The sequence below is a fragment of the Orbicella franksi genome, chromosome 1, assembly GCF_964199315.1.
Source record: "Orbicella franksi chromosome 1, jaOrbFran1.1, whole genome shotgun sequence".
NCBI lineage: Eukaryota > Metazoa > Cnidaria > Anthozoa > Scleractinia > Merulinidae > Orbicella > Orbicella franksi.
The window spans coordinates 36,717,290-36,744,725 of NC_138145.1; the positions used below are offsets into that span (position 1 = coordinate 36,717,290).

The 27,436-nt window shown below is 39.0% G+C and overlaps 4 protein-coding genes across 6 annotated transcripts in view; 1 reads left to right on the top strand and 3 right to left on the bottom strand.

Annotated features, from left to right (window-relative positions):
* Positions 1-10,234, bottom strand: part of LOC145479940 (dmX-like protein 2) — a 34,579-nt gene extending 24,345 nt beyond the window's left edge. For all 3 annotated transcript variants that reach the window (XM_081458422.1, XM_081458430.1, XM_081458420.1), the window contains exons 1-10: positions 10,041-10,234; positions 8,098-8,223; positions 7,268-7,336; positions 7,052-7,130; positions 5,978-6,092; positions 5,542-5,608; positions 5,357-5,396; positions 4,592-4,736; positions 3,915-4,408; positions 109-2,804 (exon numbers count right to left, since the gene is read on the bottom strand). In XM_081458422.1, the coding sequence (XP_081314548.1) occupies positions 109-2,804; positions 3,915-4,408; positions 4,592-4,736; positions 5,357-5,396; positions 5,542-5,608; positions 5,978-6,092; positions 7,052-7,130; positions 7,268-7,336; positions 8,098-8,223; positions 10,041-10,133 (3,924 nt within the window). In that variant the 5' untranslated portion in view covers positions 10,134-10,234. The remainder of the gene's footprint in view (positions 1-108; positions 2,805-3,914; positions 4,409-4,591; positions 4,737-5,356; positions 5,397-5,541; positions 5,609-5,977; positions 6,093-7,051; positions 7,131-7,267; positions 7,337-8,097; positions 8,224-10,040) is intronic.
* An 85-nt stretch (positions 10,235-10,319) lies between these two features.
* Positions 10,320-15,351, top strand: LOC145480308 (tRNA-uridine aminocarboxypropyltransferase 2-like). Its single transcript, XM_081458616.1, has 7 exons — positions 10,320-10,428; positions 10,626-10,716; positions 11,078-11,237; positions 11,919-12,046; positions 13,268-13,396; positions 13,538-13,638; positions 14,173-15,351. The coding sequence occupies exons 1-7, from the start codon at positions 10,325-10,327 to the stop codon at positions 14,270-14,272; spliced, it is 813 nt and encodes a 270-aa protein (XP_081314742.1). The 5' UTR covers positions 10,320-10,324; the 3' UTR covers positions 14,273-15,351.
* A 138-nt stretch (positions 15,352-15,489) lies between these two features.
* On the bottom strand, positions 15,490-19,549 carry LOC145480123 (uncharacterized). Its single transcript, XM_081458584.1, has one exon. The coding sequence runs from the start codon at positions 17,685-17,687 to the stop codon at positions 16,407-16,409; it is 1,281 nt and encodes a 426-aa protein (XP_081314710.1). The 5' UTR covers positions 17,688-19,549; the 3' UTR covers positions 15,490-16,406.
* Positions 19,550-19,675: 126 nt separating this feature from the next.
* LOC145480104 (uncharacterized) lies at positions 19,676-26,120 on the bottom strand. The gene is made up of 7 exons (XM_081458571.1): positions 25,724-26,120; positions 24,098-24,411; positions 23,364-23,499; positions 22,729-22,866; positions 21,462-22,141; positions 20,799-20,898; positions 19,676-20,433 (listed from the first exon to the last, which is right to left on the bottom strand). The coding sequence occupies exons 1-7, from the start codon at positions 25,728-25,730 to the stop codon at positions 20,111-20,113; spliced, it is 1,698 nt and encodes a 565-aa protein (XP_081314697.1). The 5' UTR covers positions 25,731-26,120; the 3' UTR covers positions 19,676-20,110.
* Positions 26,121-27,436: the final 1,316 nt, after the last annotated feature.

Genomic DNA, 27,436 nt, shown 5'->3' on the forward strand with positions numbered 1-27,436 from the left:
CTGTGGACAACTGGGAATACCACACGCAGATTACATATACAGTACATTCACATATCTAATACTTAGTCTAGTAAGAGGTGAACCGTGAAATCTTATTCAAATCCTTACCAAATGATGCAATATAGCTCGGACCCTTCTCAGTTTGCCAAAGTTCATCAGTTCCATCAGATGTTTGGGATGAAACTGTGGCAAAACAGGAGCGATTGTGGCAGCTCCTTCAAACAGACCAATCCCGCTTCCAGGTGTCAATGAAAGAGGAACCAGTTGTCCTGTCCCACCCCTTGAGGCTTCGCTAACCTTCTGCAAGGTTGCAGTAGGAGCAAATGTCATAGTGTCTGAGGGAGAAAGGGTGCCATCCGTGGCTGCCCTCCACTGTGAATAGACCTGCATTTCAGTGCCAAGCCCAACAACAAGGACTCCATTTCGAATCCAGGACAATGCTCTGGTCAGCAGCTGCCACTTATTTTCTGATGTTAAATGGACACTGTGAAGGAGGAGCCATGTTTCCTTCCCAGTGGAAGAACTCTCCCCTCTTACAGATGTGTTTGCTATTCTTGAAGCACAGCCAAGAATAAACACTTCACTACCGATACAGACTGTTAGGACGTACGAGCCATCTTCCGCCGAAGTCCACTCTAAACGAATCTGTGAGTCATCTGTGACAAACTTGCAATCAAGTTTTAAGGTATCCTCCAGAACCCAGTCCATTCCACCAGATGATTCGTTCTCCCAGATGCAAACTGAAAGATCTGGCTTGCCTGTTCCTTGGGCTTCGGACTTCCTGATAAGTGTGGCAATTCTCCCAGTGTATGCGCAGCTAAGAGAAAGCACTTCACCAGGGGCATCCAAACCTAAAACACGGCCATCAAGCTGCTTCTTCAAATGAGAGTATTTCCGTCCATCTGACAGCCAAGAGGTCTCTTGCCACACAAACTGATTCTCAGAGACAATTTCCCTGCAAGACCAGAACCTAACTTTCCCATCAGAACATGACGAAGTGAACAAGTACTGTGCTGGGCATGTCGGATTAACTGCAGAGGAAGACATCTTATCTGCAGCTCTGGTGGCTGTAGTGATGGTTGTCCCTTTAGGAAGTGGAAGTCTCTGACAGCACACTCTCCTTGATACAATGCTGCTGGTTACATGTCCCGACTGTGGCAAGTTAAGGGGGCTTACACTTCGGTTGGATGCACTACTGCTGCTTCTGCTGATAGGCTGTACAACCTCAGGGTATGCTGATATCGACTCCAAGCCTGATCCCTTCACATTCACTTCTGGTTTTGTCGCAGTTACAGTCACCTGCCACATGTAAATCATAGACACAGTGTCGTTGTCTTCATCAATGACATTTTCAATGCCAACAATGTAAAAGGTGTCTTCTGATTTCCGTGAACTTTGCTGTTGGTCCTCCTCATTTTCACAGTTCTGCTTATCATGTGAAAAAAGGCATGATGACTTCACAGAACTCTCAGTGAAAACGTGCAGCAACAGGGGTTCTCGTAGGACATCTTTAGAATCAGCTAATGAACAAAGCTTAAGAATACATCCAGGTGTTGCCCCTGACTGTCTGCTCACTATGGACTCAATAAAGCATTCAATTGGAACTGAGCTGCTTGGGCTTTCAAAGTCCAATGAGTCTAGGCTTCCCTCACTACCACTAGAGTACAGAGTTGAACGTGTTCTGGACTTGTTGCTTGAAATATAGCCTTGTAAAGTTCTGGCATCAAGGATAACTTGGTAAAATCTGTAACAAGTTCCATCTAGGGCCAAGAAACATGCGCAAGGGGCTACAGCATGGGGTGGTATTGAAGTAGTGCTGTCAAATGAAATCAGTGAGTATGAGAATAACGTTGGAACCCAAGCTATGTTCATAAAAGCATTGGGACGTGATGAGTTTACACGTGTAAGCTCCATGACTCCACCACTCTGTCGCAAGGGCGATACACTTTCAACCTTCCAGACAATGAGTTCATTGCAATGCAGCTTTCGAGTTTTGTCTCTATTGCCATCCAATAGGCTTAACAAATCTACATTGTTCCAACTGTCCTCTCCCTTCCTCACCTCCATTTCGTGGCTTGACGTTGAAAGCATCAACGGTAATTCTGGATGTGCTAAAATGTTCGTTATAGGATACCTATGTCCACATCTACGTGCGTGATGAGAAACACTAACTACAGTAGAAAACGATGAGTTGTCAGCAAATGCAAGTTGCCATAGGTTGAGCGCACCGTCCCTGTGTGTGGATATCATGATCGCTGTGGGATGTGTCCCTCCGGTGGAACTCCCAAAACTTGATCGGGAAATGTTCAGAGCCATGCCACCAACTTTGGGTGTTATCCTCTGACCTGCAGAAGCATTGTCATTCTTATTTAACATCACATTTCTCAGAGCCATCACTTTGTCCTCTCTGGGACAGTACACAATGAGTTTGTTTAAAAGTGAGTTTGCATCAGCAGGAGGAAGGACATTTGGAATCCGAGATAAAAAACTAACTTGAGGCTGTCTGTACGGAACACCATTCTGAACATCAAGCCATTCAACAAGCCACACTAACAGTGAACCGTCGACTGGATGCACAGCAAGAAGTGTGTCCAAACTGTTGTACCACTCATGAAGCAGGTTTCCAATACATGAAGATACAACTACAGCATAAGTACTTGATTCTTCAATGTCACTTAGCGTGTCATCTTGAAGGTGCTTCAAGTAATCTAGTGGAGTTCTTGCTCTCGGTGAATATGGTGGTTTGAATTCTTTTGTCCTCTCTGGGGTTTGTTTCTCTTTCTTGCGGGTTACAGCTGGGGATGCTTGAAAGGAAAAGAAGATCAAATTTTAGTGAAGACTTTTGCCATGAGAGGATGAAAAGTGAGAGTGTTAACTCTCATATAGGCCTTACTTCCCAGGTAATCCTGCTCATGACAAGCGGTGTTTAGAAATTAGTCAATCCTGTGACATGGATTTTGCTCATGTGGACAGCTCTAGCAGTGTAGCATGCATCCTCCTACACAAAATATATCCAAACAATGTGTGGTAGCCTTGCCCATGGATGGGTAACATATCTAACTCAAGAGATTAACTTGAGAAAAAGGCCTTTGCGGGAGATTAACTCTCTCACCCTTCATGGTCTCTTATGTTTGCATCTGAACCTTTGTGAAATAATTTTCAATTGGCAAAACAAGAAATACTGTAAGTGACTTTCAGGACTTCACAAAAGAAGGATGCCACTTTTATCCTGTTCTTCTCTATCTGATACTCAAACATTTGCGACAGTGAAATTTGCATTGCACAAGTCCAGAAGGTATGATGAAGGTATGATATATCATGTACATGATGAGCGATGCAGCAGACCCTGGTGTACAGAATCTTACGTTCACAATTATTGAGGATCATACAAGATCTTTAAAGGTCTACTAAAGATCGCTCAAGATCTTACATTAACAATTGCTGCAAGATGTTTGACAGATCTTGCAAAGATCTATGCAACGATCCTTCAGGGCCTTCAACCATCTTGGCAAGATCTTTGAGCAAAATCTTTGAAGGATCCTTGAAGATCCATAAGGATCTTGGTTACGATCGTACACCCATAAAGTTTCTTGGCCAGGGTCTTCATGATCTTAATTACATCTCCATGACAGAAACCGTAAGATCCTCAAGAATGCTGGAAAGACTTTCCACAGGGGAGGCCCCACTTAGCTTAGTCCCTCACCAATTTTCTTTGTACTGTATTCCATTAAGGGGGATTTTCATCGGCTAGTGCATCTATAGTAGCAGTGAAACCTAAGCTACATGTACCTAGAGAGCCACCCAACAGTGTTCAATGCACAGTACATGTACATGCTCTCCCTAACCTGTTCACACATGTTTGAAGATAGAAACATGATTTTAACATTCTCAAGTTTTCTGCTGTGGACACTTACGCTTGGGGGAATCCAAAACATCCTCATCACTGGGTACTAAGAGCTCTGCTTCACTGCTGCTTATGGACGAGTCGTCACTGACATCAACACTCTCTACTTCAAGAGCAAGCACAGGAGCACCAAGACATGACTCAGCTGCCATAGTGAACTGGATTTCCTTGTTATTCAGCCAATGTAGAACAAAACTGCTGTGATTACTGTCTGAGATAGAACAAAGTGATGACAGCAGCGGGATATCGCTCAAGGGATTTACTGCCACAGCAATGTGAAATTGCAGAGAAGATGAAAGCTGGTATCTTAGTAGAGGATCAGTCGATGGATCATCCTTTGTTTGAGATTTTTTCTGCTGCTGGGATAAATGCCACAGACACTTGTGGTTGTTCTTTGTGGGATGGGAGAGTAAGTCATTGTGGTCACCTTGTTTGATTGACTCACACCAGATGCGACACACATTGTCAGTGCAGGATGTTAAGAGACAATTGGCGACAGTGGAGCTGGCAAGTAATAATAATAACAATGACAACCTTGAGATTGTTCACATCTAACAAGAATTTAATAGTCATCAAAATGTAATTAACCTGACAGGATAATCCTTTGCTGTTAAGAACAGAAAAAGGTTAAAACATTGCAACTAAAAGGTAATTTTTGACAATGAGCATAAAAAGACCATTACATACATTGGCATGTATTTGCTGGTCTTTCTCCAGGAAATTCCAGTCACAGGGCCAGGATGTGCCAGGTAAACAAAAGTGTAGTCCAAAATGCCATTGCTTTTAAACTGGTTCATGCTCTGCAGCTCTTCACTCTCAAACCGTGGGTTGACTAAAAAAATGTTCAAGAGGATTTACTACAGGTGAAGTCTCTATTAAGCCTCCAGTAAGACACCAGTAATTTCCTTTGCTGTTAATTTATTGAGAGAACAACAGGAAGGGGAGAGGCTTGCAGCTAAATAAATTTCTCACCCAAAGGAGGAGGAGCTTTTAAGATACACTGTAGGCTAAAATTTTTGGGAGTCAGGACCTCATAGAAATTTTATAGCAACCAAATTATAAGAAGGAGCCTGTTAGTCAATAGCATACTGTACCTAGAATTGTAGGCAAGCAATCTGTGCAGAGGACTGTGTATATGCAGCAGTAGTGCTTTGCATGCATTGTGGACTTATGATGCTAGGTAGTATTTGTAACTTTGCTTGAGGAAACATTCATTTAATACTTATCTGTTTAACGGTTAAAAACAGCTGGATAGTTAATTAAAGGTGAAGAGCCTACAAAGTATTTCCCTTCCGACTGATGGCATTCAACATTTGATGCTCCCTGAGTACACAATACAGGCAAAGGTTGTGAGCCTGTTTATCCACTAGGAGAAATGTTCAGGAGTTGCATTCAAAGGTTACATGTATTTGTAGACCTAGGATTAACCCAAGACTAGTTATTGAAACTCACCTTGATTGTTGTCAAACCAGACTTTAACAAGCCTGTCATGCTGAAATAACACAAAAACTGATTACTTCTTAACTATGGTACTCTATTGTGTATAGCCAGAACAGTTCACCCATTGGGCTAACTGGTGATGATAAAATAAACAGTACCTCAATTTAATTAATGGCTGAAATATTTTTTTCTGATACCTTTCCTACAGATGAAAAATACTGCCCATCTGGAGAAAACTGAAGAAGATGGACTGGGACAGAAGGTCTGAATGAAAAGGAAAAAACAGTTAGCACCGTGCATGTACATTGTGTAGCCTTCTTTAAGTGTCAGAACCACTTAGTGTAAACTTTTACGAAGAAAGTGGTCCAGCTGTTTCTAATGGAAAATTCTTTTCTCATTCTCTGTAAATTTAGTAAACTGTACAAGATATGCCATGTTTTAACTGGGGCTAGGCAAAAAAATGTTAGTTTTAAGGGTTCATGTAACTGGATAAAACTTATTGTCGTATCACATTGCCAATATGTGTGCTAGATATGTGTCGAATGTTGAGATATTAATGAAATATCACAAGAACAAAGTGGGATAATTCATCAATTATCATTTGCATTACTTTTGCACAGTGCTGTTACATACTTGCATGCCCAAATACATGTCCAGAACACATCCTCCTCCAGCAAGTCTCTTTGTTCATGGTACTCTTCACAGCTCCAGAGCTGCATAAAGTCACCACCCACAAGAAGCCGTTTACCTAGAATATTCATATGTAATACAAGACATCTGGTAACTATGCAACATTAAGAAAGATGAGATATTCCACTATTTGAAATTTCTGTAATTTCTGGGAAAAATTGATACGGTAACCGTAACTATTACTACCGTTAAGAAAATTGAAAACAATAAACATTACCTAATTATGTTATTGTTCAGTTTGTTACAGAAAGCAACACTAATATACGTGTATTTAATACTTAATATATATTAATAAAAAACGTTCCGTTCTTTCATAGGAAGACATTGTTTCATGTATCTAATAACAGTTTGCTTTGCTGACTTATTGATTATGCATTATTTCTGTATTGCTTTCAAAAATGGGTGGATATTTGGGAGGACAAGAAAACATGTTGTGGCAACATTCAAACCTCTGAACCTATGCAAGAATTTAAAATCTAGAGATTATAACCAAACAAACATCACAAACCCTATGGCCCAACACAGTGACGGTTAACTGCGAGTACATTGTACAAAAGTACAACCCTGCATTTCAATCATCATTTTCAAGAATCAAAGTTGGTTCTACATGTATAGCTGTTAAATGTATAATGAATCACTATGTGTTTCAACTCTATAGAAACATGGACAAAGTATGTTGTTTATTGTCAATTTCCATTACAAAACAATGTCTTTTTATGTTAATTTTCTTCACAAAAACACTGCAAAGAAAAGCTTAATTTCCTGTGAGTTGGACATGTGGCTTAGTCTGCCAACCAAAGCACAAATATATTTGCATGTCACAGTCATGTGTTTTTAATCTTATAGAAAGTCATATGTACATGTATGTTGATATGCTAACATTACACAGTAAAAAGTTGCTATCACTAAATAAAGCTTTAAAATCGTTAACATTTTAACATTCTACATGTCTTAAAGTTTACTGATATTTCACATATAAATAACACACTTTTTGCATTTTAAATAATTGATTCTTACCTTCTCTATTCCATGACAAACATGTAATCCTGAAGTTAAGACAAAGTTCTGCTGACTTTTCCCAATGAAAGGGAAACCCCTTAAAGAAAAAATTGTAGAAGCCATTTAAAGTTAATGTTGGATTTTGTAAACAAAAACAAAAGTCAAGAATAAGATAACTGAAAACTAAAAAGTAGTACCAGTTTAAATGTTATGCAGTCATTTACTAACACTTACATGATTATTGTTGGCTGCTGCAGATTTGGCCTCAAATATCATAACCTGCTTTCCATAAGATGCTGCAATCTGTTAAAGGAAATTTATTCACCATACATACGTCAATTTGAAAGAGTAGAAATAATCCTAGTCGCTTCATGCTACAGCAACCAGGATAAGCTCCCACCTGATGGGCCACTTGGCTTATATGCAGACTTTACCTTTGCCAATTTTAATACCACCATTTAAATACAAGAGAAACATTTATTACTTATGGTTATACAGCAACATCTGGTCCAATGATAGGTATCATGAAAACTACATAGTATTACATGTATTTTGTGAATTTGTCAAAATTCATCCCAAAGCCTTGCTTTCAAGTAACTGTAATTTTTTATTTATTTTCTTTTTTCTTTTTTTTTTTTTTCACACTCTGTAAGCATCTCTGTAAGCATTGTCTTAAAACTTGCTGCTTTGGAAATTTCTTGTTGAGAAACTTTACAGGTGTACGGGTTCTTTCTATCTTAGTAAACTATTATTTTCAGGTTTCCTTTAAAGGTAATTTTGCACGTGGTCAAAATATTTCAAAATGCAGTGACTGAGCTCCTTTAAAAGCAAATGCCTGGGAGCAAAACTAGCAAATAATTTAGACAGAGGTGTAAAGGTTCCCCACAGTATTCCCAATATTCACAACATTCACCACAATATTTTAGCATGGTCTGGTTTTGTATTATACCATATTTGGTGTACTCTTACACCTATAATCTGACACAAAATTAAAGAAGGGCTTATAAAATTACAATGATTTATGCTTGAAAACAAACAAGAACTAAGCAGTATGGATTTTATACCTTTCCATCAGAATCACAACAGTTGATGCAGCTGACTTCTTTATAGCCATACAAAGACCCTGGGATAATCTGTACTCTGGTGAACCCACTCAACAGAATAACAACATCACAACCAGATGCATATGCCTGTGAAAACAAATAAGACAAGACAAACATTGTTGGTTAATTTTAATAATAATGCTTCCATACGTATATGTATAATTCTAAACAAAATGTTACAACTGATCATTATTTTTACAGCACTCCATTCTTTCTACATGTAGCTTACAAGCCAGGTTACATAAATTGAATGTACAACGTCATAGGCCATAATTTGCCATGAAAATTTCCTGCCTAGTCTCTGTTTACAATGTAAAAGTTCTTTCCAATAATATTTCCAGTCTGTTAATTTTGCCAGCAACCTTTTTGAATACTCCTTTTTCAATACACCTGCTCATAGCTTGTGAAGGTCAGCTAAATTTACAACACAGCCAGTAAAACTGTGCAATTTAAATCAATACCATAAGCATGCATCCATAACTCAATAGGCTCACAAACCATTTTTCCTCTTTCCTTATGTGGATCAAAACAGTTTCCAGCAGTTAGATTTTGATGGGTCATTATAACAACTCTTTATCACTTGATACTACAATCATGGTATCAAAAACTACCCTGCACTCATTGGTGAACATATTGTTATCATTTTCATGACACAATAGGTTACCATAGTAATAGTATGACCTGCCAAAAACACCCTTAATTACAGCTTTAGGGGTCTACAATTCAAAAACAGCAACATGAAATTTTTTTTGTATATATTATCAAATTGTAATTAGCATGATAAAATGCAACTTTTGGCAAAGTTTTTAAAAAATCTGTACGTAGGGTTCAGAGCCACCTTTAAGTTTTGAAAATTTAAGGTGGCTCTGAACCCTATGTACAAAATTATTTTGAACTTTGCCAAAAGTTGCATCTTATCATGCTTATCAAAATTTGATAATAAGAAAAAATTGCACTGTGCCATTATTGTAGCATCAAGTGATAAAGAGTGTTTGTAATGATCCTTCAAAATCTAAGTTATGGAAACTGTTTTGAGCCACCTTAAGCAAGAAAAATCCTGGTTAATATTGAAAGTGATCAACAATACTGAAGGTCTTTCCATGGGCTTTTTCAAGATCATCAAAGCTTTAGCAAAGTCAAGTTGTGCATCAGTACTACAATAAAGAGAATTTGTTTATAATCCCAAGACTCTTGTGAAAGAATTGATCCATGCATTTAGTTGTGGGTCTCTTGAGTTGTAGATGCACTAAGGAGTTTAGAAAGCATGCAAGCTGCTCTTGGTTACCCCTTTTAACAACTCTTAAAACTTTTCTTAAGCTCTCAAAACTCCCACATGCACTCCGTAATGTACATGTAATAGGCTCACGCACATTAAGCCTGAACCAGTGCTTAGGTGGAAAGTCTAGAGTTGACTTATATGAAGAACTTGATCAGAATCAGGGTTCCAGGAAGAAGTGAATATCTAGCCGATTCTGAAGTATAATCTCTTGTGGAACATCACTCTATCATTCATATTTTTCTGGTTAATACATGTAAATCTGAGTTCTGCAGTTTTGATTTCAATATATTGATAAAAGGCACTTGCCAAAAAAAGAATTATCTCGAAATCGAGTCAAAGTAAAGAAAATCAAAGCATATAGGCTGAAAGTAAAGCACTTGAAAAATAATCATATATCTCGATCAAGTTTTATATGTATACAGGTAGCGTTCGTCGAATTTTTGAGCTTTAAATCTGGAAAAGTTATATGATAAGGTTAATTTTCAAAGACGATCCCACACTATGGCTGAGGGGCACGAAAATATTTTCTTTCATTCAGCGGCAGTTGTATTATTCATATGACCATCTGCTGTCATCCGTGTGCATAACTCTTTGATCCAAGACAAAATATCAAATTTACACTCACCGTAAAAGGGTGATCTTCCACGCTTCCAACATCGATTGCAGCCTTATCATCGAATGTGTTCGTTGCTCCAGTGAGCACTTGATGGAGTTTCATCCTTCACAGATCAAACCACAGCCTCATCTTTGAATTGAAAACAATAGAAACTCCAGTTCCTGAAGTAGCAGGCCGCCATTTTGCCTCAACTCGACTTTGCGACAGTGGCTAATGGGTATATCCGCTGTTCGTTCTGGAACTGATCGCAGAAGCAGGAAGCTCAGCGGTTTATTCCATTGGACGAATGCAAGATGGCGGACCGGGAAGACTGTGAGGATGACAGCGATTTCTTTCGTACTTTTGCTGAGGTTCCGTTATGCCCACCGGAAAAAAGACACATGTGCGCGAGGTGCAAGTAAGCTGGTTGAGCTGGTTGCTGATCAATGTCGTAAAGAATTAGACAATTTTGAAGAGCCCCATTCCTTACAAGTCCGGTACAAAACTTATGCATGCGATCGAAACTTCACAATGTCACGTTATTTTTAACTACTAAAAATCTGATTGCCAAAAACATTCCTTAGTTCCATATACAAGTCTCTGTTTGTTTCCTAGGAGACCACTTTCAGTGTGTCTGTGCGCGCATTTCCCAAGAAAGTTTCTTCAAATCTCAACAACAGTTCATATACTGCAACATCCCCGTGAGGTTTGTTACATTTAGCTTAAGCTTAAATGCTTGATTTTTCTTCCATAAAGCTATTGATTTTCCTACTATGTAGTTGTGCACTTCCTGAAAATGCAAGGGCTGCTCATTAAAATATTAAAATGTTTCTCTTATTTATTTCCAAGGGTAAGAGTTCACGGGTATCTCCTATCAATATGTATAAACCATGTGTACATTGTCAAAGGGACAGTGGTAACAGAACAAAAATAGGATCAAATTCTCTTCAGTACATCAACAGAGTTGTTATAAAAATAGCTGAAACTAAAAGGTTGATATGGAAGTGAGGAACATTTCTCCCCTATATTATATACATTGTAATTACTCACTCTTTTTTTTTTGCTAGGAGTCCCGGCTTTTGACAACTGTTCCATTACTGGAGGTCTGTTTGCCTCCAGAGAAACTTGTCATTCGACGTGGAAGAAGGTTTTATGAAAATAACTGGCCTGACCTTCACAAGCTACTGAACAAGCCTAGAACTCTTCTTTTATATCCTGGACCAACAGGTTTGTCAATTTTAGTTTTATTTCATTTAACAGTAACATTACATTTGAATAAAATTGATAATAACATGTATAATACAGCAAAGTGTATTGTGCATTTGACATCGTTCTCCTCTGACAGCAGTAAATATTAAGTTTTGCTTTCAATGTTGCTAAATGTAATTGAGACTAAGTTAAATGCGAAACAATATTGCTGGCCAGCAGTCCCCCTCGCGGTGGTGTGCAGGGTGGCCAGTGGATTTGTACAGCTTAGTTTCGAATGTCAAGTCATCCTGCATGTTTTTCATTGCTAGTCAGATCTTGTTAAGCTTTTCTCTCAGCCCACCCATCTGCCTTGTCTTCATGGTAAGTATATGGCAAGTATCCTGTGTTTCCACTGTTTTTTTTTTTCAGTGTGACAGTGCCTGGTAGTTTCTGCTCACAAGGTTGTCATGGATACCCTACATGCTCAGTTCAGTTTGCTCTCGAGTTCCACCATCATTTGAGGCACTATTTCCCAAACTCATCTACTGTTGATGAGGTTACGTCATACACTGTAACTCCACAACCAACACTGATCAGCCTTAAGAACTCAATGCAGTCTATGAATTACATGTATATCAAAATTTTGTCTACAGGTGTATAAGCCACACAGTATTTTTAGTGTATGTTATATTCATTTGCTTGTTCTTAACTTGCACACAGCTGAAAATATCAAATCACTGGAAAAGCTTCCACCTGGTCAACATTACGATATTATTGTCCTTGATGGAACATGGAGACAAGCAAGGGATATTTTTGCTAACAATCCATTTTTATGCAAGGCCAGGCAGGTACGTTTCAGTAGACAATTTCAGTGTTTTATTCTGATGGCAACAACCCCACAATTAGCCTGCATAGCAGGCATAAAACTGGGAGAAAGAGGGAGCAAGCTAGGGCGGATACAGGATTTTAGAGAAGGGGATTTGAAATATGGATCACCAAAGGCAGTCCCCTTTACGGGGTGTGGGATCCCCTGTAGGAGGTTTCTAGCATCTCCTGCAAGGAGGTCCAAGGTCCTCAGAAATGGGATTTTTAGCAATCTGAGGCCAAGTCAGCATGTTAAAATGTTTCATTTTTTGTTAATTTAGGGGATTCAATCAAACTGCCCAAACCCCCTACATGTAGATCCACCACAGGGAGAGTGGTAATATGAGGAAGGGGCATTTCCTTCTCATTTTTCCTGGCTTTTTGGCCTCCTCTCCCCATTCCCTGTTTACATCTGCAGTGCGTGCTACCCCACAATTCAATTATGATCATCAACATGCTATTTTATCTACATTTGATGTGCCACTGCATGTCATGTACATGCAGAAAATTGCAAAAAGGCATTCCTTGAGGCATTTCAAGAAAGGAGATGCAGTGTACATGTAGTTGCTTGTTGAAACTTTTGTGTTGTTGCTGGTGGCCGGGGTCAATCACCACACATGACAAGGGATGTAAATGTTGCACACACAATCCTTGAAGGAGCTCAGTCACAGTATTTCGAGTTATTTTTGCCACATACAAAATAACCTTTAAATGGTAGGAAACCTGAAAATAACAGTTTAATAAGATAGAGAAACACCAAAGAGATAATAATAAACCATAGAGAAACAATGATGGCTAAGAATGGAGAGGATTGACACGGATTACAAATGACAAATTTGAAAAACTGAGGCTAAACTTTTCAATATGCACAAACCGTGACGTAGCCCCTTTAAGTACATGTACTGTAAGAGCATACATGTACTTCAGGAAATAATTTACAATGTATGATATTTTAATGTTATCACAAGATTTTAGAAACAAGTTACTGTTAGAGTAACCAGCATTGAATTTACGGTAATATACATTTAGAACAATTTTTCTCCTTTTCATTTTTTTTGAGCATTTACATGTATTTCAGTGTACACCACATACAGTACATTGTACATGTATATACATGTAACAAAATTGCTCCATTTGTGCAGTAATGTTGTTTGCTATAAGTTAAAATAAAAAACTTGTAACTGTATTAATGTCAATGTTTCTAGGTTCAGTTAGAACATGATCATATTAGCGAATATGTGATTAGGACTCAGCCCAACAGTAAAAGTTTGTGTACCATCGAAGCCATTGCTTTATCATTATCACTTCTTGAGGATAATGGTGAAATTGCTGAGGTGAGAGTTTTTATAGTATACTTGGCTTACATTCTTCTTGTTGTTGTTTACTTGGTTGTGAAGTTCCTCTATGTTAACATTTTGAACCTTAGAATGAGGCCAAAGAACATTGTGATATTATCTTGTTGCTTTGTTCATCAGGCATTAATTCGTCCTCTTAGAGCGTTGTGTAAAATACAGTTGGACCATGGTGCAGTGGTACACTTCAATAAGGACCATGAAGACGAGATAATGTTGAGGGCGTAAGTAAACAGAACATTTGATTGATATGAAGTTGAATCTTTTTAATCCATGGTTCAAATTGCAACGAGCGTAATATGGTTTCTTTTGAGGGGTGGGAAGGGGTGTCTGAGTATCCCATATTCCGTAAATGTTTGGTCTAAATATCCGGAATACCGTTAATTTTAATGTTACAAATTAACAATTTTCCTACTCGCTATCCCAAGAAATCTGTCCTAAATGCCCCATATCCCATTAAGTTTCCCCAAAAAGTTCCTTTCTCCCGCTAATTTTTAACCTGAGTAATTCGCATTCTTAAAGTCGCTAATATGGCTTCTCGAAACGTTCATGCGGCAGCATTGTGTATTGTAGCATGTGACTGGAATGTCTGTGTGCCAAAAAGAAGGACGTTTTGGTAAGTTCACGGAAGTTTGAATCCCAAAAGATTGAAACCGTCTCCTTAGTCTTCTGAGTAAAAGTTTAGTCAAGTTGTTTGCACTGTAATCCGTGGAGATCTTCTCTATAAAAATTTCCCTTTGAACTGATTCCTTTTCTAGGCAAAGACAAGCGCAAAAAGACGGACAAAGGAAAATGAATGGAGTTATCGTAACGAACACAGACACGGACGAAGATAAAATTCTTCTTGAGAATACGTGACGTACGTTTCAACTCAATTATTTTTTCATCGGATGCGGATATTTATTTATGGAACAACATGAAAAATAACAAGAGTTTCAGCAACTACATATAACTAGCTGGAAATGTCGGACAATTTTAATATCGGACAAAAAGTGTCCGAAGTTTTTAAGCGTGCGCAATTGTTAGCGTCCGAAATATTTACAGTACAGAATTAAACTTTTATTTAGCTCCAAAGTTCTTAGTTTCCTTCTTTTTCCTTTTGGAAGGAGCTCTAGCTGAGACACTGCTTGACATACGTAACGTCATGACAGAATTTGTGCCGTTTTCACGTCTTTGTTTCTGTAAAACCTTGACGGAGCACTTAAACTATCATTTTAACAGATGTTGTTTCAGTCTAAATTGTGTTTTTTACTACAGTGTAAGTCTAGATAGTCTAGATTCAGTCTAAATTGTATTTTTTTACTTTTCAGCTAAGTGTTCGAAATGTTTGTCCGAAATTTGCCCGAAGTAAGATTTAAAAAGTGTCCGAAAATTAAATGTCCGAAGTAATGTAGGACATTTTAGCCTCCTATGGTAAATTTTTCTTTTGCTCTACGGAACTTGTTAAGAAATTGTTTAAGTCCAAGATAAGAAAACACCAAAATTTCACCATTTTCCGTCCTTGATATTTTTGCATTTCACATTGTTTTGTAAAGAACGACTAAGAAATGCGGCAAGGCTTATATCGCACGTGCAAAGCCATTACTGTACTTCTCATTAACTTTCTCTTTGCCGTTGTGGAAACTTTTGGGAAACGTTTCCATTCTAATTCAGTCACTGTGTTCTTACAGGATGTAGCAAGTTAAGCATGTATTCTTAAATGTGAGACTAGGTTTGTGTGATATTCTGCTTGTCTGTTCCGAACTGAAAGCTGCCATTCTTGTTTGTGTGGAACAATGCAAATGAACCGGACGCGTGGACACTGGGTCCTGGTCTTGCAGGGACTTGGGACCCCCGAATACGAATTTCGATGTACTTGTGTTTTGAGATCGCTCTGTCGAGGAAATGTAATGTAATCTTTTGTTTTGTATTATGAAATAAATCGTTTGAGGACATTATCCTCTTGCTGTTTCACGCTTTGAATAAAATATAACAGCATTAAAGCAAAATTTCTGTATTTATTGCTGTTTAATACGGCTTTAAAATAGTACAATAGCTTTTTTTCTCAGCGCCCACCCTTATGTTTGGCCCTATTTCGGGCTGCGTTAAAATTCTTTTTACTTAATGTAATTTTGAAGAGGAAACTTGTGGAAATATTTAGACTATTTAGTTTTTATCAAAGTATTCTCCCCTTTTCCCAGCCCATATCAATCGCAGATGAGGAAATAGAAATTCTTTTTCGTCCCTCAAATAGAATATTTAATGTACAAAACGGGACATTTCGCAAGCTACTCTTCAAAGAGGAATCCCCCCGCTGTCGAGACTAAGCGTTTGAAAAGTCCTTTTTACAATGAAACCGTAAGCTTAACATATCGAGTCAACCTTCCTGCGTTAGGAGTTGTGTTAACATAAAACTTTATCACTGGACGCAGTTGAAGGAGCTCAGTCACGTAATTTTGAGTCAGTTTGGCCATGTACAAAATTACCTTCAAATTGAAGGAAACCTGAAAGTGATAGTTTACTGATATGGAAAAACACCAAAGAGATAAAAGTAAACCATAAACGAACAAGTATGGTGGAGGATGGGGAAGATTGACACGGAATACAAACGACAAACTTTAGGCTAACACTTTTAAGATGCGCAGACCTTAAGGTACCTCCTATAAGTTACATGTAGGTCTCATACGAGAGGGCACGGGTCATTGTTGAAGATTTTCACGGTCCGAGACCCTCGCTGTGAAAATAATGCACCGTAGTTTTTATAGAGCATTTCGCTTACAGGTGTCGTAAAACCATCACAAAAGTAATTACAACGGCCAACGTACATACACAAAACATCGCAACGAACCAATGAGAACAAGAGGCAAATGCAGGTCAACATCACAAAGCACGGGCAAACGCGTGTGACCCCATGGTGCATTTTAGTTTTGCATCTTATTGGTTGATAAGTTGGTGCAAGCTTTTTTTTTAACCAATCAGAGCAAAGTGAAGCAAAACCACAAGGCCGCTCTATCTATTGGTCAGTGATGGCCTTAGCTCTCGCATTATGGGCCTTGGCGATGAGTTCTGAGGTCTTGATAATTCCCTTACTGACCCCAACGCCGATTAAACTTCCAAAGAAACCCCCAACCATGGCCCCTACAACAGGAACCGGTATGAGCACCTGCCCCACAATGGTCCCAGTGGTGCCTCCAATAAACTGGCAACTAGAATCACACAACTTTCGTCTAACAGTGGATTTGAACTGCGAGTTTGTGATTAAGCCTTTGTCACGCTGTAACTTGGATCGCGTGACGCTACCTGCAGTAAGAGCAATGTCGACTAACACAGATATTGCAATACCAGCGGCAGCTTGACCGAGCGCCATCGCTGCCGTTTCTATGCCAACCGTTGCTGTGCTTTCCGCTGCTGTTGACGTCACCACGGTGGCTGTCTCAATGATAACTTCCTTTACAGTGATCGCAGTCTCAGGCGACTCACCACTGGCCATGACAACGTGGGCACTCATGTCTAAGATCTTGTCAATGGCGCGAAAAATAGCTTCGATTTTTGCTTGTCGTTCTTTAACAGAAAATGGAATATGCAAAAACGCAACGTTAAAGATATCGGCTGAGTAACCAATAACTAAATCTTCGTCGATTTTTAAGGTAATTGAACGCTTGGGGAACTTCTTCACTAAAGTCCATATTTCCATATTTGAACGCGAGGCTAAATTAGGAAGCGGAAGTTGAGAATTTGCAAATGAGGAGAAATCTAATCGCACATTTATCAGTACGCTATCTTCATCCTCATAGAGATTTCGAACCGCGCTCGTTTCTTCACAGTTACGTAACCATACAAATGCCGGATAATGAGGTCCAAACTCCTGCTCAGTCGAAGAGTTGCAACCACGTCGCATAACATGCTCGTAAACCAAGGTCTCGAAGGTCAGCCACATTGAAGTTTGATCGCAGCTTCCATCGAGGAATCCATCGCAAAGGTTCTTGTGAAAATCATCCGAAAATCGAGTGTTTCTAGTGTTTTCCACCGCGCGGTTGGTTTTAGCCTTGTTCGGCTCGATGGCTGTGTGACGCTGTTGTAACAAGCGCTGCAGAACACATTCGTTCCATGTTTTGTTTTCGTAAACCAAAACACATCTAGCGCACGTCTTAATAACTGCAAATTCATCTTCATTTTCTGCGTCGACCTGCTGAAGGGACACGTCAGAGTTAGCCGGCGTGGAATCCAATAGCAACGAAAAATCTTCCTTTTTCTTTTTCAGGAATGCTATCACGGAGCTAACCGCTTTCTTCATACGAGAAGACGTCGTCTCTTTGGCGAAGTTTATTCTAACGCGTTTCGATTGTTAAGTTATTGTCATGCTGTAGAGCTCACCAGTGTTTCGCCCGATACACCTGCCGCCCAGCTTACACTGACCCTTGGGAAACTGCATTGTCTTTCAAATGAATATTTACTTACGCGTCAAACAATTGGAGAAATTCTTGCCTATTATTGCTTCTGGGCTCGTAAAAAAAGAGAAGAAGCGACAACATTAGCGCAAGGCAGAATCTGTTTGGCTGGCATATAGATTTCACGATAAATTCAGCATTGAAAATTTATGAAGTTTGTTGATCAATGAATAAAACGAGTTTTTCAGGATTAATTTTTCATAACTTGTAGGTAAATGCGGTCAAGCCAGTTGCGGTAGGATTTTATTAAGACCACTTTAAAGGTTTCTTGCTGAGAAATAAATCGCATGTTATTGAAATAAATGTAAGATTTTGTTCCTGCGAAAACGGCTCTGGAAAACTCTTTTCCAGCTTTACTTGATAGTTTCTGCGAAGCATTTCAACAATTTTGCACGATTTGTTTTTATTTTTGATTTACGCCAATCTTGGAGAAGGTAATTCAAATTAATCTTTTAATCTATTCGGAAAAAAAACTTATGATTTTATTTATTCTTTTCTCGTAGTCTTCATCATATTTAGTGGTAAATTTCACAAGTATTCGAAAGCATTACAAGAACAAGCTGCCAAGATGTAAATTTTGAATGAAGTTTGTCCGCTTTTTCAATTCAGGGAGAAAGAAAAAACTACATTATTTTCTCCCAATAGAGAGATTTTATGTCGATTCCTAATTTTCCATTTCAGACAGATCGTTTTACCGCACCGTAATTTTTTTTTTAAGAGATTTTTTTTGTAATTCACGGAATCGAATGTGTTTGCAATATTCTGTTTTAAATTTTAATCACGTAAAATAGAATATTTCAATTTCTTTGCGAACCTGGCTAAGTGCAAATCCACGTCAGTCAATTAAATATTTGTACTTTTCTTATAATGGGACTAATTCACTCAAAGCTATATATGGCATTTAAAATTGCCGAAGGTATTTTAATATGTAAAGCAGAGCAAGATACGAAGCTATCACAGAAACAATATCGCAAATATTCAGAAAAATGCCTGATATAGAAGTGTTGATAAGTCTTAAAAACAAAATAAATTTGTTACAAATAAACGAAGGTAAAATTCTTACAATCGGAAAACGTGAAATATTACTGATTTATACCTGCTGTACAATTACACGTGAAAGTAATTCACGCTAACTTTCAAAGATTCAATTTGTTTGAGATAGAACTTAAAGTAGAGGCGGAGCTACAAAAGAATTTCTCACGAATTAATTTGAAACAAGATAACTCGATTTAAAAACAAAGATCTTATATTCATATTTTCTTGATTCGATCTTTTTAGCAATTTCGATAAGCGATGGTAGCTTTCAAGGCGATTTCTAGTTAAGAGCTACCATTCTACAACGGGTGTCGAAGAACGTTTCTTAAGGTTTTTTTTTTCCTAGACTTAACTTAGTAAATACACTGTGTAAATCGATTTACTTGGAACTCTCTCGAGGAGTGTTTAGTTTTGGCCGCTGGATACACTTCATTGATACTTAGAAATTCATAATGCTGGGATTACTTTTGAAAAATGTGTGGTTCTTAACTAAAAGCGTTTGTGGTCGTCTTTAAAAGTTCTCCGCTCGCCGCTTTTTCGTGAAATCCATTTGTCGAATAACATTACTATTAGTACAAAAAGGAGATGAAGTGAAAATAAATCACTCGAAACAAGAATATGAGAAAAAAAATGTCAAGTAGAAAGTGACGTTGGTTTTCTTTTCACTGAAAAGTTATTTTGTACAGATATCGATTTACTGACGTAAATTTTTAAAACCAGTTAAAACAATAGTAACCGGTACGTAAATAAAGAAGACAAAATACAGTTTATTGATTTCATTTTCTTAAATTATAAAGGAAAGTTTGCTATTCCGCTGGTAATCAGTTATCACGGGAACATACATGTCACTGGAGTTCACTTCCACTGACAGAAGAAGGAAATTTCGAGCTCCCTGTTCTTTGCGTTGAGTAAATCACTAATAATGCCGAAGTGAACGGCATTCAATTTTGACATCTAAACGCAAATTAAATTATCTGATTTCAGGGAGAAAATATCGCTTCACCATAAAAATATATCCCGTAAAAAAATACCACCTCTAATTGGTCGAATACTGTAGGTGTCTTTGCAACTCAAGGGAAACCAAAAAAAACTATTTATAAATTTAAGTAGTGCTGTCAAATGCTATTTTCTATGCATAATAGATATATGTACAGGTCATTTTTTTTTTCTTCGTTCATCACACACTGAAAGTTTCCTTGCGATCTTAGCTTAAAACGTTAAGGCCTCATCTGGTTCAGCTACAAAGAGGCCGATGTAGTTTGTGCCATTCTGCGATTGGCTTATGTGGAGATAATACCACTGCTTTCCAGTGCACCACTTCCGACTGTAACGGCGCGTCCATTCCCAGTCTCACGTGACCTAAGACCTCGTTTCCACGTATAAAGTCATGCTGAAAGACAGTAAACTGCACTCCAAAGTTCTCAAGTGTACATGAGCTGTTCGTGGCGACCTCAAAACTGAATTCTTCATCAAAAACTAGGTTTTTCTTTTTGGTTTTTGTTTGATATTTATTCAGGATTTCGTCCTTGTACGTGAGTTCGACAGCGACGAAATGACCTTCAAAAAATAAGAAGAAAATACCAGTGAAGTTTAATATAACAAGAGAATATTCAGCGACTTGTCTGATCAACAAATAAATAAATTATATTAATTGATTGATTAATAATTTAATGAATAACAATTTTTTATTCCCATATTAATATCATTACATTAATTATCAAGTTGGCATGCCATAGGCATAAGGTAAATCATTAGCAAGGGAGTTGGCAACCAACATTTCGAGCGATATACAAAACAGCAAGACAAAATATAACTGTAAGATATACAGTTGTGGTAACGTAGCTGTAATCTTGCTTGTGGTAAAACAAAGTGGCACTAAATCATTACGTTAAGTTGTGTAAAAGCAGTAGATAGTTATTTACTTTTGATTGACTTTGGGAGATCTTTAATTTTCATGACTTTGACCTTGAGACACGACGAAGTGGCCTCGTGACACAGGGACACCTGGAGTTCGCCAGCACACTGAAGGAAAAGAAATGTCATTCCTAAAAGAAAGGCACCTAATGGCTAACAAATTTATTACTAACAAATTAGTTATTTGGTTACTTAAAATTGTTAACTGTTCAAGATCCCTAAAGCAACTTCTGAACACTACACACTTATTTCTCACTCCTCCTTGTAATCTTCTAAGCTTCGCTAATTTCTCTATTGAGCCTGTTATTTTCGTAAATAAAATTAAAGTGTAAAGCTTTAGCGATTTGTTTCCTAACCTGTGACAAGTATTTTGCACGCCTTACGGACCTATGGAGATGTAGTGCCTCATGATTAGTACGCTCGACGGTCTGGGTTCTAACCCTGCCCGGGGGCGGCGACATTGTGTTGACAATTTACTCTCACAGTGCCTCTCTTTACGGTACCGGCGAATTTAATGCTGGGGGTAACCCCGCGATGGACTAGCATCCCATCCAGGGGGGAGTAGAAATACTCCTAGTCGCTTCAAGCTACAGAAACCGGGATAGGCTCCGGCCTGATGGGCCACTTGGTTCGCATGCAGACTTTACCTCACCTTTATGGACCTACCGTACCTGTTTTCTCCCAGCTTTCTCTTGTAGACTCCGGGTCACATTTTCTCCCCATGTTATGCTTTCGTCGGCTAGAGCAATCAGGGCCTCTCCAATCGGCTCACACCTAGAAACGCCAAGCCGGTCTAGAAGCTTAATCTTCAGTCGCGCTTGTTGAAACTCGGAGATATAAACACCGTCGAAAATGAATTTTTCGTCGAATATCGGGTTGCAGGTTTTCTTGTGCACTTTGCTCTGAAATCGCTGGCGTTTAGAAGACGTTTTGAGCGATAGCCGTGCCAATGCGTTCAACAAGCGACCATGTCTGATTGGTAGCTCTGTGGAGTGGATTAAATGCACCTCAAGAGTATGCTGGTCTGCCTGGTAAGTCATTTTAAAGACCACGTGGCCACGGTTTTGTGGTATTCGTGAGTTTTTCCTAGCTGGCTTGTTGGTGTAGGTAATTTTACTTGTGCTGTGTCTTCTGTGTTTCTCCACCTTTGATCGGGGTGCGTTTTTGTCCACCGTGGATACAACTGATTTGCGCATGTGCGGTGTAGGATCCGGAAGTGTCGAGTCACCATCCAGGGACTCACGTGACAAACTGTTGTTGCTCTCAGAGCGAGAACGAAGACTGATCGAACCTTTCCTTGGTTTTGAATAAGAACTGACAGCTGAGTAACATCTCCGCGAGAATGATTCATCTGTTAAAGGAAGCAAGCAGACCCAAAGTTTATCCTGTGTTTGCTTAGAAATGTTTCGAGGTAAAAATAACATATGAAAGCAGTACAAGTGTTCCAAAATATCACACGGTATCTGCACTCTTGGAAACCGGTTTAACAAGTTTTCCGTACATCTGTAAGACTTCCCGAGAGTCAGTAAAACACAGATGAAAGTTTGGTTTTGGAAAAACAGGCGTTGAATTTTTAAATATTTTATTAAGGGTGTGTTACTTTAGGAAAATTCTTTAATCCAAAACAAAAAACTATGATAGACTGTTGTCCAGAAACGGGTTTTGCTTTTCTTTGCTGACCAGATTGCACCCCTTTTTATAAAAAATCACTATGGTTTTTCTGGTCCAGGCTGAATATTCTTATTTTCCTGCTGACTTTAGGCTCAAAATATTCTTATGAATATTCTTAGAATTGCCGTTTATTTTAGCAGAGAATTAAAGGAATACAAAGTGAACTATGCCGACTCAACGTCACATTATCTGTTCCCCAAGATACAACGGAGGCAGGTTATTTACAATTTTAAAAATAATTTTGTTGCAATCTTAATAATAACCCACTTTTCGTTGAGTCACCATCCAGGGAATCATGTGATAAACTATTTGCGCTCTCTGATCGGGAGCCAAGACCCGTGGAATCTTTTCGTGTCCTTGAATAAGAGCTAGCAGCTGAAAAACATCTCCGCACAAACGATTCGTCTGTCCAAGGATAAAAGCATAGAAATAATCAATTATCTATTTTCTTCTCTAGATACAGTTTTGTCAATTTTTCTCAAGGGTTTATGCTAAGGTGGAAAAATATGCCTAACTTCGAAAACTTTGATTTCGGAAGCTTTCCCGAGAATTACGACCGTCTTAACTAAAATTTGCTGAAACGGTCCTAGCAAAGAGGGTCTCTGGGAAATTGGACAATTCAACTATTTAGTGTACACGGAGAAACTTTAACAAGAAAATCGTACTACAGCGTTTGTTTGCTATTTTGCAATTTCTAACAAATTAGAGATAACAAATTGGAAGGGAAAACATTCGGTTTACCTATTGACTTTAGTAAAGTAATTGATAACTTGAGGAAACCAATAGAGACAAAAACAAAATGATATTTAATTGTTTAGCAGAGAACTTTCTTGTTGTTGCCTGAATGGCTGTTTGGAGTAACTGTCTAAGGTTAAAGAGCGGAATTTAATTTCTCTGCTTACCGCTGTCCTCAAAGAACAGGGACTCTCCTCTATTTGTTCGTTGTGGCTTACTAAGGACAGTGACCCGCTGACCATACCTATCCAGCACACATGATGCGGAGTTTAACCTTTGAAGGGGAGGGTGGATCTTTGCTTCCTGAAGAACAAAACGAAGAAAACAGTTCAAAAGCAGGTTCTATTTTTGCACCAGATAATAAGCCATCCCATTGACAAATGATTTTTCCACAAGCTGACTCACTGACTGACTGACGAGCTGACTCAGTGATTGATTGACTAACCGACTGACTGACTGACTGACTGACTGAATAAATGAATGAATAAAGGAAGGAAGGAAGGAAGGAAGGAAGGAAGGAAGGAAGGAAGGAAGGAAGGAAGGAAGGAAGGAAGGAAGGAAGGAAGGAAGGAAGGAAGGAAGGAAGGAAGGAAGGAAGAAGGAAGAAAGGAATGACTGACTGACTGACTGACTGAATAAATGAATGAAGAAAGGAAGGAAGGAAGGAAGGAAGGAAGGGAGGGAGGGAGGAAGGAAGGAAGGAAGGACTGACTGACTGAGTGACTAACTGACTAACTGACTGACTCACTGACTTACTGACTCACTGACTCACTCACTCACTGGCTAACTGAGTGACTGACACAGTGAATGTCTAACTGACTGTCTGGTTGACTGACTGACTGATCTGATTCTCTCACTAATTCACTCACTTACAAATCGCTGTATATGCCGTCTACCTCACCTTCCAGTTTGTTTGAGTGTTTGCTTGACCACAGTTAACATCCTCAGTAGATGCTCCACTAGGGTAGCAATTTATAAACGCACTGTCAAATTCATCATCTTCTTCCTCCTCCTCAAGTCTGTCTTGAATCAATAGCGGGATAAAATCAACCGGTTGTGATGACACTACCAGCTGCTGAACGCCCCCTTCGGCTAAACGCCGCTCTTTCTTGTGCTGCCTTTTCCAATTAAAATAGCACTTAACCACAAGGACTGCTATAACTGCTGCTAGGAGCGTTCCAGCTAGACTGATGGACAAAATAATTCCCAGCGTTCCTGTAAACAAGAGAAAAACTGAATTAAACAATTCTTTTGTATCCCTCTTGGCTTTTCGATTGTGTTCGCAACTTTCAACAGCTCAGTTGCTTAGCAACAGATGTTACGACTGACGGTTGACTAGGGGTCAGGCCCCCAAACGTGAGTGTAAGGGGCTAGAAGAAATTATAGAAAACGTGGATATTCAACTTTCTGTGATCTTTTCCCAACGGCTGGAATCCTCAGAACTCTTGGTTGCGTTGTAGCAAGTTATAATTAGCTATAGATTAACCCTCTCGTAAGTCTGTCTCAAAACTGTGATTGCTTCTACAGACCAGTTTCCGCGTATTCTCGTTGTTACGTAATGTTACTGTTCGTGCCAGCCGCAGTTGCTTAAACCAGTTCACGGGTCATGAAAAAATATGATACGATGTGCTGAAACGTGGTTCTCTGTACTTCCTTGTCCTTTAAATACACGTATTTTGTTTTGAAAAAGATCGACAAGATGTCAAATAAAAAAGAACGGGGAAATTTTTACACTTTTCGCGGCTTCCTCTTTTTCGTTGTCATATTAACAAGAACTAGCGTGTTGACATTTCATTGGTTTAAATGAAATCTCAACGAAAACACTTGACTGGCTTCTTCAGAGTAACACTATACGACTGTAGAATGTATGTCTGTAGATTATGGACTCACAACGACATGCTTTTAGTAATAATTCAAATTTCTCAGTATCTATCAAGAAAAAACTTTCATTTCACCTTGAATTCTGACAGGTTTCGCACGACATTTTGTTTAATTGAGCATTTAAAATGTAAAATATGCCGCACTTATAAAACATAACATTCACGATGACGTCAAAGTAAGCTTAATGAGTTGTCCCATCCGAATTTGGGATTTCTGTCCCCACGAAATCAAAATTGCAAATAAATTTTCGAACCGTTTCTATTCTTTTTCTAACAATGAAACAATTATGCTTGAGTCGTTTTTCTGCGATACTTGCTACATCCGTGACGTTGTGCCATCCAGGCAGGGCTTATTAAAAGAAAATGAGGAAATATTAAAATGGTTTCCTTATGGGGGGAGTCGCTTACGTGCAGAACAGTGATAATTTTCACAGCCCTAACTAGTGATTTTCAAAGAAAGCTAACAATCAGGCTACACATGGTGCAGCTTAAGGCTAAAGCTTTGAATCAAGTGCAAAGATTTTCACAAAATTTTAAGCCGAAGATACAAATTGCGCGACTTCAAGTTGCAACTTGTCCCCATCGTCATCAAACCACAGGTGACAAATTTCCTTCTGTGGGAGAAATAGAAAGCGTATGTCACGTACCTTGCATTTTGAAGTTTCACTCCATCGAGAGGCTTCTAACCAGGCTAGCTGATGTCAAAAATACTCTTTCTGTACCATATCTGGTTCTCTCCGTAGACGTTTATAAAAGGTGTACCGATGTATTGTTCTGTGCTTGTCAGACTATGACCTTTGGCGGGAATTTAGCGCCCTAGTGCTCTTTATAATCTTATAGATCCTATTCAGAGAGCCAGTCTTAATATTTCCCAGTCTTGAATCTCGGTAAAATGCTGCCCCTTAGTTAAGGAAATTGTCACTCAGAATACAACGTACACTATAGGAATGCCATTGCCTCCATCAATGCTTGAAGAGTTCTGCATTCCCAGTTGCTAATTGCGCTTCTTATCATTACGTGACCATCCGTATATGTTGTTCGACCTGTTTCCGTTTTAGCACTGAGCTCCAATTGCAGGGAATGCGAAACACGTGATGCTGGGATCAGAACGACACTTTTCACTCTACACTTCAAGAATTGATATTTTATTGTGTGGATGAGATGAAAATAAAACTCGAAAGAGGACACTAGGGTGTTCAATACATTTAGCTATACAGTGTTTCGCTTTGCCATCGAGGTCCCTAATTCATGGCTATCATAACACAGTAGTTAATTTTTGCTAATTAGCGGTATAAATAGTTCCTAATCTCGTTAAGCACGCTTCCCAGCATTCGTGCGCGCGAGATGATCACGACGTGTTCCACTTATGCCCATATAGGGGCACCATTTGTAAGACTAAGGATGGTGTCTCGCATATTGGGCCCATTGAGGAAGACATGTTGATGTAATTATTCAACGCATCAAAGTTAGTATCATAAAGGAACGCACGTTCCTAAAATGGCTCTCTTTGCCGATGTCATATCAATATGTGTAATGATGGTCGTAGGCTCGGTTATCAGCCGCTGCGTCGGGAAATGAGCCCGCGCTTACCCCAAATACCCCTGGGAACTCCTGCTTGGGGCGAACGCGACCGGAAACTAGCCTGCGTCGCAGACAGTCTAAACCGCCGGTATAGTACTGTGCTGTACTGTATCGGGGATTTTAAGACACGTCCGGCTGCAACGCGGGCTATCGGACACCTGAAATCGAGCCTACAGGTCTTGTTGAAGCGTCGAGTGCAAAAAAGCGCGAGGAGTGGAAACTAGTAGAAAGTAACAAAGCCGGATATCACAAGAGATCTAATCAGCCAAACTTGAAAAGTCGAACGATGAAGAGTCAAAGACTACTGCAAGGCTGACACAACATCGTATATTTAACACAATATTTCGAAAAGTGCCGGTAGATAAGGGAGTAGGGAGAGCTGGAAAACACTTTTCAAAGTTAACGTTTCTTTTGTAGGGTGATTGTTCAGAAGTCACTACAGAATAAATTGGAATGTCTGCGTCAAAGACGAGGGGAATCAGAAGATCATAATCTTGGGAGCAGCTTGCAGCTTGTTTTTAAGCCCAGGCAGGACTGTGATGATCTAAAGTAGATCCTATATACAATCCAACAGCCACCTTGGGGATGGAGGAAAGTGGCTGTTGTAGAGAGGTGACTATGGCCGTTAGGTAGGGGTATAAGATGACACCTGCCATTTTTCGGGGTTGCAACACTTTTGTCCTTAAAAAATGCTGACTGTAGCATCAGATAAGTATGTAACACAATCAAAATATATATCAATAAAACAGAAACCAAACAGGGTCCAAACAGTAACCGAC